Raw genomic sequence first — 14,989 nt, forward strand, 5'->3', positions numbered from 1 at the left:
CTCTCAGGTCTTTTTCCTGCTTTCCAGCAGGTCAGTTCCCAACCTTTACTGGTGCATGGGGTTGTTCCTCCCTAGGTGCAGAACCCTACACTTCTCCTTGCTGAATTTCACGAGCTCTCCAGCCTGTCCAGGTAATACTGGATGGCAGCACACTCCTCTGATGTAGAAGCTGCTGCCTCCCAGTTTGTGTCACCAGCACTGGTGCTCTATCCCTTCATCCAGCTCATTGATGAATATACTGAGCAAGACTGGTCCCAGTACTGACCCCTGGGGAACAGGACTTGTTATCGACTCCAACTGAACCCTGAAGTGCCTTTCAAATTGCCAGCACACCTTCCTTCCCTGTCCCTCCCCTAGTGCCATCCTTTTTACCCAGCACTGGCTTCCTGTTAAAGTTTCCATGAAAGAGTTTGGTTCCAGTACTCCCCAGTTCAGGGGAAGGACAATCTCTGATGACAGTCTGAAGCTCATTTAAGAATGGATTGTCTCTGGAAGACAACCAGCTGCCCAGCTAGCAGGACTTGCCCCAGCCTGCCAAGCTGCTTCAAGTCTGCCCTTTTCTATAAGGACCAAAATGTCACAGGAATTGCCACGTTTGTCAGAGACTCCAGTTTGTCACAAACCATTAACCAGCATGGGGTTCTCTAGGCTGAAGGTCAGACAGAATCAATGTTTACATTTAAAGCATCACTTATTTACTGTGACAGCAAGGAGGACAAATTGATTGTTAGTACAGATGGATAAGCAGTAGTCCAACTGTTCTCCCTGTTTTTCACAGCTTGTAAATTAGAGGAAGACTTGAAAGAGCACAACTCAACCTGAGCTAGTATCAAGTTTGCAGAGGGGTGGAGGAAGAATTTCCTAGAGTACATTCAAGCTCACAGTGTAAGACGGTGGTGTCTTTGGAAAAGAGAAACTTCTGCATTAAACCAAACTTCTCCCAAAATTTCAGCAACAGAGTCCTTTAAAATAAATTCAAAAAGTTAAGTAATAACCCATCAGGGAACATTTTTTTTTTTTTGCTGGTGTGACAATAATGACAACCAATTTTCCCCTGAAATCTCAGCTGAACTACTATCAATAAGTAACTTGCAAGCAAGTCAGCCCCCACATCCTCCATAACCTTTTGCACAAGCCCAAACAGCACGTTCATCAACAGCAACTTTCAGTGTAAAGTTCTTCCAAGACCACAGAAAGCAAACAAAGTGGTACAAGGCCAAAGTGGTGCCCCCCCTTCATGCTTCTCATACATGGAGATTCTGTTGAAGAGCACACAGAAAAATGGACAATGAACCAGGATTTGAGTAGTAGGGTAGTTTAAGGTTCACACTAATTTGGCTAACTGGTCTTGCCCCAGTCAAATTGGCTTACAAACTGTAACCACAATTTTAGTAAATATTTACACATTGCATGCAAACATACTGAACCTGAATGAACTTTACCATCAAGATTTTCAAGTGCAAATGTATAATCTCCCTTAATTCTATTCTTAATGTATTAAAAAAAAAAATTCAATTGCTCTCCCAAACTCTAGTGTGCACGAATTGTCTGAAAATAGATGATTAAATATCAATCTGAAGGTTCACAAGAAATGAACTGCTTAATTAAATGAAATACAGCTTCAAACAAGCAACACTGAATCTATTCCTCCATTGAAGGGAGCTAAAAGTCCCTGCATAGAGAAAGCATTAAATAAATTTTAGAAGTACTATTAGTTAAAGACATCAGACAAAAACAGATCAGATTGCTGACTTGCTATTTTTGTCTTCACAGCACAACAATTCCATTTGGATGTTTGAAATTCAGCCTGCCTCAACACAAATGACTGCTTTCTACTTGCAATGTGATATGAATAAAGGAAAGACTTTCCACCTCAAAATATTTAAATTACTGATGTACACAGACTGTTTGCCACTGGTTTGTCCACAACTGCTTCAAATCCAGCCCAGCTGAGCACTGCTGCAGATGCATCCAAATGTAGGGTTGTTTCAATAACTCAATAGCACTTTGCTGTTTGCCTTGCTGAATTTTTCACTGCTGAAGGAGGATCAGAGTCTTCCATTTACAGCAAAAAACAAAACAAGGCAGTTATGAAGATCATGTAACACAGAGCTCTGAAGCCCATAGTGGAGGTTTACTGCAGTATGACAGTCTGCTTCTGGTCTCTTCAGCACAAGCAGCTGATGCTGTAGCAGTTGCTCCCTCCTCTTCTTCATCTTCCTTCACCTCCCTGAAAACATCTGCTTCCTGGAAAGGATTCTCCAAGAGTTTCAGCACATTTCTTACCTAGCAAGAAAACATCATTAGGGAAGTTCAGAAAGTAAAGGCAAAATGACAGAGGAGAACCTCATACCAAATAGTGACAGACTGTATTGTATTTAATAAACAACCTCCAGACAAGCCAAAAATGAAACAGATTAACAATATTTATACTAAATAAGCTGAAAACTATAAAGTCATAACTGGATGAGTTTGTTTCTATCTGGAGCTCAAGCTCAAATAATTTGAAATGCAAGTCTAAAATAGAAGTTTATGTAATTTCTCAAAATAAATTAATTTTCCCATATTCTGCATGTAAAAAGACACACACTGAACTCCATAGATGAAAACCCTAAGATTTAAAAGATAACACTCAGAACAGCAGCAAACAACTATAAATTTATACTCAGCTGCCTCCCCAAAGTAAACATCATTAAGAAGAAAGCAAAAGCAAGGGTAAGCTTCTTGGCCTGGGATCAGCCTAAAAATGTTGGTGAAGTTCAGATTCAGATCCACAATTCTTTCATTAGTTCTGCAGTCATTAAAGTCACAGCTCCCTCAAAAATAATGCAGACATTCCAAACAGTAAATCCCAAGTCCCCTAACTGCCTGAGATGGCAGAGTTAATGTCATGTAGCATAACATCAGTCACCAATGGCACCACTCTACAATTATGCAAACCTAGAAAAATGTTAAATAGTAACAGCATACCTCTGAGAAATCCCCTTTTTCAGCTGCTTCTATGGCATTCTGGGCAATATAATTTCTCAAGATATATTTTGGATTGTTTGAATTCATGATCTTCACACGCTCAGTATTCCAAGCATCAGCATCACTCACACTTTCAACTTCTTTTTGCAAACGAACTCTGAAATTAAGCAGGTGAAAGCAACTGGTTTGTTTCAAGATCCACATGTAAAAGCTTCCTTCAGAATCTGCCTTTTGATTCCCCCATTAGCAAGAATACTCAGGAAACCTCTCAGTCCTGTTGAACCAGACCACAGGCAGCCAGATGAGGAAGAGTCCTGACATAATCCACACAGCAGAAACAACTAAAGCTCTATTAAGGTGTTTTCTTACAAGAAAATCTCCTGCTAGCACTGTGCTTTTGGCATTGTAAGTAATGCCTGCTAAAAAGTCTGGATATTTTTTTTCTGTCCATGGCTTCTTTTACGGTTGCCCTTTGATTAAGAATACTTCTACTTGCTTTCCATATTAATATATGTATTTTTCTTTCAGGAAAAAAAAAGTAAAAGGATAAAGATCAGTTAACTGTAGGTACAAAGTACATAATGGCCCACAAAACAAATGAGTCTCTAGAATCAATGTCAACATTCTTGAAGCACTTTCAATACTGTATTTGATGTGATTTGTAAACCCCCACTGCTCCACAAAATCTAGTGCACAAAGTACACTGATGCCCTTGAACTTTCACAGCAACACAGATACTAATCTTGGTGTAGTCAGTATTTTGAATTACATGCCCCACACATCCCTCCTAACACCTGTATTTAGTGACAGGGTGTCTGATGGGACAGGCACTGTTCTCACCCAACATTCAGAACTGCTCTGAACACTAAGAAACCTTACCTGTACTTCTCCAGCCATTCTTTCCAGTGGCTTTTATTTCTGCTGAGTAAATCAGCTGCTGCTAACTGCTGCAGTTTAGAGAACTGTTCAATGCGTTCCAGTTCTTTGTTTATATTAGCTTTGGTTCCAATTAATGCAAACAGCTGAGGATTAGACTGAGCCAACATCAGCATCATTGATAGCTGTCTAGGAACAAAACAAACAAACACATTAGGTATTAAAGTTGACCTGCCTGTCAAGAAACAGCTTTTTGCAGTCATAAAGGAGGTACAAAAAACATTCACAATAACCTATGATTTTGCTAGAAAGGTGAAATAACAGTACTTTATAATTAACAGGAAAAAAAGTGTAGAAAATTATACTAATTTTACTGTTCCTTGGCTCTTCTTCAGCGAGTTTAATCCACATTTCTGTGGTACATAAAGTACAGATGGCCTTTAAGGTCCCTTCCAACAAAACCATTCTATGAGTCTCTGTTTTTCAGAATTAACAGTTGGATTTAGATGTGCAATATTCATCAAAACACAGGGTTGCTTCTTCAAATTTCTTTTCCCAACATAAATACCATTACAGCATGTAGAATAAGGACCTAGCACCTACTAATTTTACCAGTACTAAGACACACTCAAACCAAATGTAGAAAGATACCTCCCTTACGCCATATGTGACAGCAGTTTAATTATTTTTATTTAGCCAGTCTAAATCTGCCTTGTGCTACTAAATTCCTAAAACTATCCATTCTGCTGCAAGTTTGACTGGGACTGTATCTTTTTACATTTGACTATGCTAGCTGGTGCTGTACAGTAGCTTCACCTTATTTTCAACACCATGCTAGCCAACTTTTATTTTTCCTGGAGTAATAACTGCACTGAAGCAAAAAGTAAAATAATAAAAAGCAAAGAATGTTAAGTTGAGGCATAACAAATCACACTAAGTATTTTTATTTCCTTCTGTCAATACATTTATAAACAAAAGTGAAAAGAAGCATTTCATGGACTCAAAACAGACAACTCATTTTATCAGCTTATATGTTCATAAGGATTTGCACAGCTGTACATCATGATGCATCTACTTTACAGATAAATTTCCAAATTTAGTCAAATATTACATTGCATGCAGAGCTTATCATGGTTATGATGGAACTAAAGGCAGAGTCCAAAGGCATTTACATAAAGAGCATTACCTTGGATCCATCTGTGGCTTGAAAGCAACTTTCAGTTCTTCCACAGAAGCACACTGACTTGTAAGCTTTCCTAAGAAATCTTCCAGTTCTGAGGGATCACAGTCCACTGAGAATGAACTCAATAAGTAAAAGATATTTGTGAAGTCTCCACCTGAAAAAGTGAATTCTATGAATACTGCACCTCATAAATCAGCAAGAAAACAAGTCCCATACCTCCTTCCTAACTCCCCCTGATCCCCACAGATGTACAGGCAGCCACTCTGAAGAGGCAAATACACTGCTCCCTCAGTAAGACAGGAAGCCCTGTATAAAGCAACAACTGTCCCACAGTCCACAAGAAGGCAATTATTTTCCAGTCTTTTTCCCCTATTGCAGATGACAATGTACTTGAGCAAGGCTGCTTTCTTGTAAGGTCAAGACAAAAACTACATTTTGGTTTGTAAGACACTGATGGGCCATTAAATAACCTTCTGTTTCCTCACCAACCTGTGAGATGCATGGTTTCGAGGAGCTCAGAAACCAGTTTACTGTCGTCTTCTAATTCCAGCTGGATTAGGCCTAGTTTCTTTCTCATCTTCTGCAAATAATGTTTCTCAAATTCTGCATCATACTCCTCTTCCAGGATGAGTTCACTTATTTCCAAGGGCAGTTCTGGAACTAGAGCTTCAGCAAGCTTCCCCAGGTTCCACTTGCAGATTTCTGGCTGCTTGTTGTAAGCGTATCGCCCTGTATTATCAGAACCATTGCAAATGTGCTCAGGGTCATATCTACAAATGAAGAAGTAGTTAGCATTCTTCTAGTTATCTGGACACCAATGTCATGAGAATTATTTTGATTAATTTCCCCTAGGAAACTAAAAACATTCGAACACTCCTTCTTGATTCTTTTCCCAAAGGCACCTAATTAGGTATCTTCCTGCCCTCTCAAACACCAAGAAACCCCACAGGCTACAAGAACAGTTTAACAGGTAGAGATGCTGTGAATATAGTTAAAAAGAAGCTGAAAAGAATTAAGAGGACAGCTAGAACTAAGTTAATCTACTTTACCATAAAGAGCCTTCACAAATCTACTTTAGATTTAAAATACTAAAGTAATTGTGAACATCAGGATTGTTCTACCTAGGAAATGAACACATGTATTTCAAATAATTCTGCCCCACTGACCTGTCCATAAATCCAAAAGGTCCATAGTCAATGGTTAGTCCAACTATGCTCATGTTGTCTGTGTTCAGCACACCATGGCAAAACCCAACACACTGCCACTCAGCAACCAATCTTGCTGTTCGTTTTGTGATCTAAAAGAGAATTATTTTTTTTTTCCATTTTCAACACAAGGTATTTCCAATACATTTATATATTCCCTGGCATTTGCTAGTTTGAACTGATCTTTCTACAGCTCCAACAGCAGCAGATTCTGGCAGTATGCCAAAGGCACACATCTCTTAAGGACAGCTTGCATCTCTCTTCCTGTTACCAACTGCCCTGTTTCTCACTCTCCCGTTCCTATTTGCTTCCTCTTCTTTCCTTCTTTTCCATGCTTCACTTGCAAACCAACTGGACAGCTTCAAAACAGTGGAGAGAGAAAGCTGAAATAAGGTAAACTGTTTCACACCAGACTTACCTTCTGTTCAAAACATTGTACAAATACATTCTTTTGCTCACTACTAATCTTAAATACCCTTTAACTCCAGGGTTAGGCAATAACATAGGCTAAGAAACAAAACTAATTCTATGCAACAAAGCCCACTGCAAAGACAGTAATTTGGCTTACCTGGTAGGTAGGAGTAAATTGCACCAATAAATTACACCCTGCTAAAGAAGTTTTAGCATTAATAAGCACTTCCTTCAGTTTGCTTTGAGTGGAAAAAAGCAACAAGGTTAAGTAAAAATATTCCAAGAGTTACTATTTTACTTAAATGCAATTATTCACTAAATGTTTTACCTGAACTTTTCAGCTGATTAACTGAGAGTTATTGTTGTGAAATCCTTAACTATAATCACTGCATGTGTCTCATTCTTCAAATAAATAGTGTAAGATTTTTAAATAGGTCTAGTAATCAATTAAACCAGCCCACCTGTCAACTGCAACTGGATAGGCCCTGTGAAATCTGAAGTTCAGGAAGCTAACCTGGCTTTTAAATAAATTTGGATATTTCTAAGTATTTTACTAAAATGTTCTAAATAAAAATTTTACATAGTCATTAGCTAAAACTTTTAAACAAAACTATTTCATAGCTAATATCACTCATCTTCCCAAATAGCTATCAATGTACATAAATTTACTGCAACTATTTTCTCCAGCTGCAATGTAAGTGCATTTCATTGAGGTTTAAAAAAAATGAGCTGGTTAACAGAGGAGAAGGGACTCCAAGCAGTTACAGGTGTCCAAAACTGATTGCTGGTGTGCCACAAAGCAGTCAGGGAGACACACCCTGCTCAACAGCTCTGTGCCAGGAAGATGGTAAAAACTAAAAATAAAAATTCCAGGCCACCAGGGCTGGGATGAAAGCATGCCAGGGGTAAGGCAATTCATCACTGTTGGATGGCTTTGTATGAATGCATCACACACTGCCAGCATGCTGGTAAAAAATAAATCCTGCTAAAGAGAACACCTGAAAGCAATTAAAGCTTGGGCACCACTCAAAGATGGGTATATTGATTAGCAAGAGACAGCTTTGCACTCACGTTGACCTTCATTCTTTTTGATCCTATTTTTGTACTATAACTATACTAGAAAATAAGTATGGTGTATATACAAACAAGAGCACTATCTCAAGGACATGCACATTTAAATTTAAACAACATCTACAAACTTTTTGAGAAACACAGATAACAGTGTTTGCTTTCTGGACAGCGATGCCAAATGCAATTACTTATACTTTTTTCTTCCACTTCTTCCACAGGGGGAAAAAAAAAAAAAGGTATAATACACTAGAGCTGACCTGACAACATTTTCCCACTAATAAAAAAGACAGATGTGTCTGTCAAATTAGGTAAGGGACTGGTGTGCTTTCCAGGTGGAGAAAAGTATGGGAAGTCTCCACTAATGAGGAGAGGAAGCAAAAAGGCTGCTGGCACAAGCAGGGAGTGAAGGGAGGCACAGCAGGAGCAGCACAACAAAGCAGTAGAGACAAGGGCAATAAGGAAAGCATCCCAGGATGGGGGGAGGAAACCACAAATAACTGGGCCAGGAAAAGCAGCCAAAAGCAGAGAGAGGCAGAACTGAGTATACACACACATAAAAAAGGATCCCAGAGCCCCACAACTTTTCTGCCATCAGAAAGCAAGCATGCCAGTGTTGGACATGCAAACAGTGGGTGACAAGACACTGTTCCCATCACTAACTCCAATAATTCAAATTCAAAAAGGCCTGTCCAGTGAAGTCAACCTTTTTGTCAGCCAGTGGTGGATGATACCACACCTTGCTTGCAAGCATGCAAAGGTTGTGTTAAAAGAAAAATCACAAACCACCCACAACACAAACTCAAAACCCATAAAATCTACAGACTGTCAGATTTTAAGCAGTTTGACCCCTTATTGGTCTGTTATGAACATCACATTGCAAGCATTTCCTTGGCCCCTACCAACAATTGCTTTTATGTAGACTAAATATATTAGACTGTGGTACTTTAAATTGTTCTGTTTACTGGCTAGTTATACCATTCTTATTTGGCTGTAACTTTATTTGAAATTCAGATTATCTTAATCATAGCCTTCACTACAGTTCTACAGTAATTACAAACTGGATCCCTGGTAGCACAACTCATCACTAAAACAGGAAGAGAAGCATCTTTTCCCTAACCCCAAATTCTTTCTTTGCCCACTGAGGAAAAGAAATATATTGATAGAAATTCAGTATACTCAGTAGGTAAAGCTCAGATACCAGTTAATTTAGCCATATTTTAACTCAAAGATAAATACAGCAATTCTATATTTACTCATGTTACAGTTCTGATTTTATTATGGATTTTCAGTAGTTGCTAAAGTCTAAATTTATACAGTAATTGGAAATTAGTTCAAAATGGGTCTCTAAGAAATCACCAAGCTTCTCTGGACAACTACAGAATGATTGACCTGATACTACACCACATATTTATCTTGCCTGATCTCACCATTCCCACAGCTGGAGGCTCTGAAACCCTGTGGTGTTCGACTGCCTTTAAATATTTCAACTCTAAAGCCTGAAGTTAAAGTGATTTGCAGTCAACTTTCCTGTTTGTAATTTGGACAATGAGAGACAGGAAGTGACTCAATGTTGCAGTATTTTACAAGATGATCTCTTGCAAGTGATGTCTTGGTACAGTCAATTCATCACCTGAATGAAGGGCCAGAATAGCCCCTCGCAGTCTAAGATACTCTCAGCAAATGAAGACAAGTCTTGGGAAGCTCTCCCAGTGCAATAATGATTTATTATTAAAAAGGTTAAACTGCTTTCATTGGCATGATCAGTATCAAAATTGCTATCATCAGTAAGTAGCTCTATTAGGAGTGTTTCCTCCAAAGAAAAGAAGAGTTCTGACAATCAGATGATAAAAGGCATTAAACAACTCCAGTCATCTGTGTTTGCAGATGAAGTTCCAAAAGAGGACTGCTATAGACGTGAAGAGAATCTGATCTTTCTCACCTCTTTGAAGAAAGCAGCATTCCGTTGGATACTGTTGTCTGAATAAGCTTCCTGGATTTCTGGATAGAAAGTGCTGATCACATAATCAAGCATCTGTATTCGAATATCATTTCGGTTCACGCTGGGACCTTTGCGTCCTGTGTACTCATCAGGAGGTTTAAAAATTTCAAAGGAACCAAATCTGTTTTAAAATAATAAAAACATGTTTTAGTATTTTCTGATACCATCCACTTCATCCGATATTAGATGAAATAAAAATATTTACTGGGTGCAATAACACAACATCCTCTCTTGAGTTTAACACCAATCCTTCAACTGACCAAGAGGAAAGACCCAGAGGATTCCTACACCGAGGCTCAGGATTCCCACAGTGAGGCTCAGGATTCCCACAGTGAGGCTCAGTGACTCCACACAAGGAAGCTCACACACCCATTAACACAGCAAGACCCTAGCCAGTACTGGAGACCAGCTAGATAAAGTCTCTTACAACCACTCCTACAGAAAAATTCTTACCCTGGATAAATATATGGAAATAGGACTTATTACTAGACTGTAACCAAGCATGTAAGACAGATTTTTCCACATACATATATATATACACAAACACACATACACATATACAATATTCATACACATACTCCTTATGCCTCACCTTCCTCTAAGATTCTGTAACTTTACAAGAAGCAATGCAACTTCCTGAAACTCCTCATGTTTTGTGTTGGAGCAGGAACACCATACAGTACACCCAAACACTGACAGTACTACATTAGAACAGCTTTGGAACTAAGGGTAGAGCTATAATCCACCGCTACTATCAACAGAAAAAAAAACCCAACCCATGTATTCTCTGCAGGCATAAGTATGAAAAATCTACTTCTGAGGTTTGCAAAACCTAAGTTCTTCATTCTACCAGGCTACCATCTTTAGTCTTTATCTGTCTGTGAGCAAACAGACCAGCTCACCACATCTGCTAAAAAGAAGCAGCAGCTTCTTACAGCCCATCAGGAGTTCCAAGCCTCCAGAACACATAAATAGTGCCATTATGGAAATACACTTAGAATGCTACTTTTAAAAGACGTGTGTGCTTGGTTTTAAAAGAATAGTAATAAAACAAAAAAAAACCAAACCACAATAAAATATGATCCTACCTTATAAACGTAGAAGCTATTCTCAGGACAACTGTACACCTTTCATTTTTTGGATTCCCATCATAAAATATGTCACGGACAACTTTGGAGTCAGATGTCACACAGGTTCCAGCCCTCGTTGTTGGTATTCCCAGGTGAAACATAGCCTCACTGCACAGGAACTCCCGAATGCTCGACCGCAGGACTTTGCGACCATCAGCTTGTCTGCAACAAGAAGAGGTGGACAGTTTCCAGGTTATAAAAGATAGCAACTCCTGTCTCCCCCTTGGCAGTGGAGAACCAAACGCCTAAGAGTGACATGCTCTGTCCACAGCCATAGAACAAAGTAGATGCAGATCTGTGAATAAAAAAAAACAACCTTCAAACTTTTGCTAAAGCCCAATTAGACACACAGAACATGCTTGAGATGAAGACAACACATGAAAACAAACTTTCCAGTTACAGACATCCCTTCTAATAATTAACTCTTTTGTTTTTACTGACACAAAAGTCTTTCAGAAAAGTGAGAAATTCTGGATAAACATAGCTATATGATAAGTCCCTGGTTTCTTCTTAATAAAAAGGCTACTGTTATGCTTCTTGAAAAATATTATTTTGGGTCTTTCTGGGTAAGTCATCTAGAAATGGGGCGCTAAATACAGGGTTAGTCATCTAGAAATGGGGTGCTAAATACAGGTATGCATGACAGTTTCATTTAAAAAGCCTGGACAGCAAATAGTGAGGTAGCTTATTTAACAGACAGCAAGTAAACAAAACAGCCAGGTGGCTCTCAGCACACACTACCAGAACTTCAGGAGCTACAGGCAAGCAGAACTTCCCAGGACAGATCTACAATGCTACCACCCTACATTGGGGATTTTCACTGTGATCTCCTTAACCTTCACAGAGCTGAAGGCCTTCAGAGCTCCACATCTATGAAACTAAGGTGTTACAGAGCCTGTGCACAGCTGGAACAGAAAATACAGGAAATGCAATTGGGGAAAGTTACCTGAAAGTTTAAAACCAGTGCATGCTAAACCAACTAATGAAGATATCAATCCCTCACAGGGATTTGGTCCGTATGCCATCTTTGGAGCTTTTCCACCATTCCTCCCACAAGCTGGAAGGGTAGAGGAAAAGCATAGCTAGTAGCAGCACATACAAACCAAACACCTGCGTTTTAAATACCATTTAGGTGGTACGGCATGGCAGCAAGCAGCCGGGTGGCTACTGCACACTGTGGACCCCACTCCTCATGGTCTGTGTCCTCTTAAAGGAGGGAAAAACCTCGAGAAAGGTAACCAGGGTCAGATGTGCTGCGCCAGCTGAAGGAGACGTAATTACAGTCTTATTTTCTACAGGAAAACTTTGCCACCTTTTGGTTTGGCATTTAACCATTGCACTTGCTGGAGTGAAGATAGAAAAGAAAAAAGAACCCACCGGAGGTTTTAAGAGATTACTCGTGGAACGATTCTCTGCACAAAACCAGCTGGAAAAGCACCTCGCTAATGCAGCTAGGGCTCAAGGATGCCCGTCCCAGGGCTCAGGGATGCCCGCCCCAGTACCCGTTCTCCCCCACACGTTCTCCCTCGCCACGCAGGGGGGCACCGGGGCCCAGCTCCGGCAAAACCCGTGCCTCCCCGGGAGGCTCCGCCACCTCCTTTCTCCCCCTCCCCGCCGCCCCGCTCCCTCCCCGGGCCGGGCCTTACCGGGAGAAGGGGGTGAGGCCGGCGCCCTTGAGCTGGATCTCCCATCGCTCGCCCCGCGGACCCAGCACCTCGCCCAGGTACATGGCAGCGCCGTCCCCCAGCTGCCCCGCGAAGCTGCCGAACTGGTGGCCGCAGTAGCAGTGAGCGGCCGGCTCCGAGCCCGCCAGCAGCCGGTTCCCGCTGAAGTACAGAGCCGCCTCGGCCTCGGCCTCCGCAGCCTGCCGACCGGCCTCAGGCGCCTCCAGCCCCAGCAGCGCCAACGCTGGCAGCGACATGGCCACCATCCGCGGGTTCTGCAGCGGGCTGGGCCGCACCCGGGAGAAGCAGGCTCCAGGCACGGTCCGCGGCCCGCTGTCCTCCGAGGCGTCCACCGGCAGCGAGCGCAGCGCCAGGTTGTCGAAGCGCAGCGCACCCAGCCAGCCCCCGCCGCCCTCGGGGCCGCCGGGCCGCGCCGGGGGAGAAGCGGGATGCTGCATGGAGGCACCCAGGGAGCCGGTGCGACCCAGGCCGGCCGGCACCGGCGGCAACAGCAGCGTGAACCGGCAGCCGCTGCGCAGCGCCCCGGCCATCCGCCTGCCTGCGGGCGGGGCGAGGGGAGGGGCAAGGGCACGGGGAGCCCCGCCCGGCACCCGGAGAGGGGCGGGAGGCAGCGGCGCTGGGCAGGGACAGGCGGCGGGAGAGGTGCGCTGGGAGCTCGGGGACGGGACGGGAGAGGACGGAACTGAGTGGGTGTAAAAACCGGTACCGCGGCAGCCCCAGCTGTTTGGAGGCATTGTGAGGGTCAGCCGGGTGCAGCCGCCAGCAAGTTGGGGCGGGGAGGGGTCCCGCGGGTATCCCGGGTTGCGCTGCCGGTGTCCCGGTGTCCCGTTAGCCAGCGGGCTCAGGCGCTGGGTCTGCAGGGGGGTACAGGGGTGGGATTAGTCGAGGCTCTCCCGACTCAGCGTTCGCTGGAGCGGTGGCGTCAAGATGTCCTGGCTAACGAGGGGAGGGAAAGCAAAGGAGAAAGAGGAGCCGACTTGCTCCCTGAGCCAAGAAGAGAGGGGTCTGCTGGTACAGGCCATGCTGGAGCACGGGGGAGACCCGTGGGATTATAAGGTCGTGGGTCAGGAGCCCACCCTTAAGGCAGCAGAGAGGCACTGGCAGAATTACATGTCCGTCTGCCATCCCAAGGGGGAGAAGAAGTGCTCAGCCCTGCAGTGGCTGTTGTTCCACCTGGCCCGGGTCTTGGAGGCAGCGGTGGAGGAGAAGGAGCAGTGCATCCAGAGCCTGCAAAACAATCTGCAGGTGGCTCGCAGCGAAGTCCTGGCGCTGCGGTGCGATAGCTCCCTGCTGAGCCAGCAGGCTGAGCAGATGGGAAAGCTGAGGGAAGAGCTGAGGGCCGAGGCGGCCGAGAACGCCCGGCTGAGAAGGAAAGTGCAGTGCTTGGGCACCCTGCTGTCCCTGGGGAAGGGCTTGGATCAGAAGAAGGTGGCGGCTCTCAGTCAGGCAGAGTGGGAGCCGGAGGTATGGGACGGAGAGGGCTGGAGGTTAGATCTGCAGAAAGAGTCAGCGGTGCCGGGGGTGGGTGCCGCGGGCCCCAGGAAGGTAAAGCCGGCGGAGGAGGGTAGAGGCCAGGGAAGGGGGGATGCGTCTGGGAAGGAGAAGATTTGGAGGAAACGGAAGGAGGGATGGCCTGTGTGGGTGAACCGGATTTGGACCTTGGAGCAGTGCACTCCCTTCACACAGGAGGCCGCAAAGCAAGCGGTGGCTGCCATCGGGCTGTCCTGGCCCAAGGTGGCAGCAATTATCAGAGCCCTGCCTGCTGCTGACACTTTGGGAGGGGAGATCTTAAGGCTAGTGATCAGGAATTTGGGAGAGTACGAACCTCTCAAGGACAACATGGAAGGGACACCCTGGAGAGGTGTCCAGGAGGCATCAGCCTACCTGTGTGGCAATGTCTTACTCCGGGTGTTAAAGCAAACAGAGAAACCAGTGACCCCCAACTTTGACATCTTTGGGGTGAATGTGGAGCAGGGGGATGTGGGGGTGCTGGCCTGTCGTGCTCCTGAGCTGCACAAGGGTTTTTTCATCAGCTTGGGGTCTACTTTAATTGGCCGCCCCCTTGGTGAATGCATGGCTACCTTGGAGAACATGGAGACCCTGATGGGACCCAAAGGGAAACAGATGGTGAAGAAGGATGGAATGGGGACAAAGTGGAGGAAGTACATTCCTAGAGGGACCATTTGGAGATATTTAATAAACGAGGGGGTGAATGAAAGAGAGCTGGATAGTCAGCCCACAGGAGTTTTACTTGCCAAAATGAAGAAAATCCTTCAGGAAAAAGGGATGAAGCAAGAGGAGATTTGGGAAAAACTGAATCAAATGACTCCATCAGCTCCTCCCCCAATCCCAAAGAGAAAGCTATACCCACCCTTAGGGGAACTTAAAGATTAGCAGTTCCGACCCCAGTGGGGGGGGGGAGGAGGGGGGGGAATTAACCTCCACTGCACTGACCAGGT

The 14,989-nt window shown here is 43.8% G+C and overlaps 1 protein-coding gene across 1 annotated transcript; it reads right to left on the reverse strand.

Moving 5' to 3' along the window:
- Nucleotides 1–672: 672 nt before the first annotated feature.
- SELENOO (selenoprotein O) lies at nucleotides 673–13,078 on the reverse strand. Its single transcript, XM_071733799.1, has 9 exons — nucleotides 12,492–13,078; nucleotides 10,804–11,007; nucleotides 9,656–9,836; nucleotides 6,196–6,326; nucleotides 5,519–5,799; nucleotides 5,033–5,183; nucleotides 3,850–4,035; nucleotides 2,971–3,127; nucleotides 673–2,286 (listed from the first exon to the last, which is right to left on the reverse strand). Exons 1-9 carry the CDS (start codon nucleotides 13,058–13,060, stop codon nucleotides 2,089–2,091), a joined length of 2,058 nt encoding a protein of 685 aa, XP_071589900.1. The 5' UTR covers nucleotides 13,061–13,078; the 3' UTR covers nucleotides 673–2,088.
- Nucleotides 13,079–14,989: the final 1,911 nt, after the last annotated feature.

Source organism: Heliangelus exortis, chromosome 1 (assembly GCF_036169615.1).
Source record: "Heliangelus exortis chromosome 1, bHelExo1.hap1, whole genome shotgun sequence".
NCBI classification, from domain to species: Eukaryota; Metazoa; Chordata; class Aves; order Apodiformes; family Trochilidae; genus Heliangelus; species Heliangelus exortis.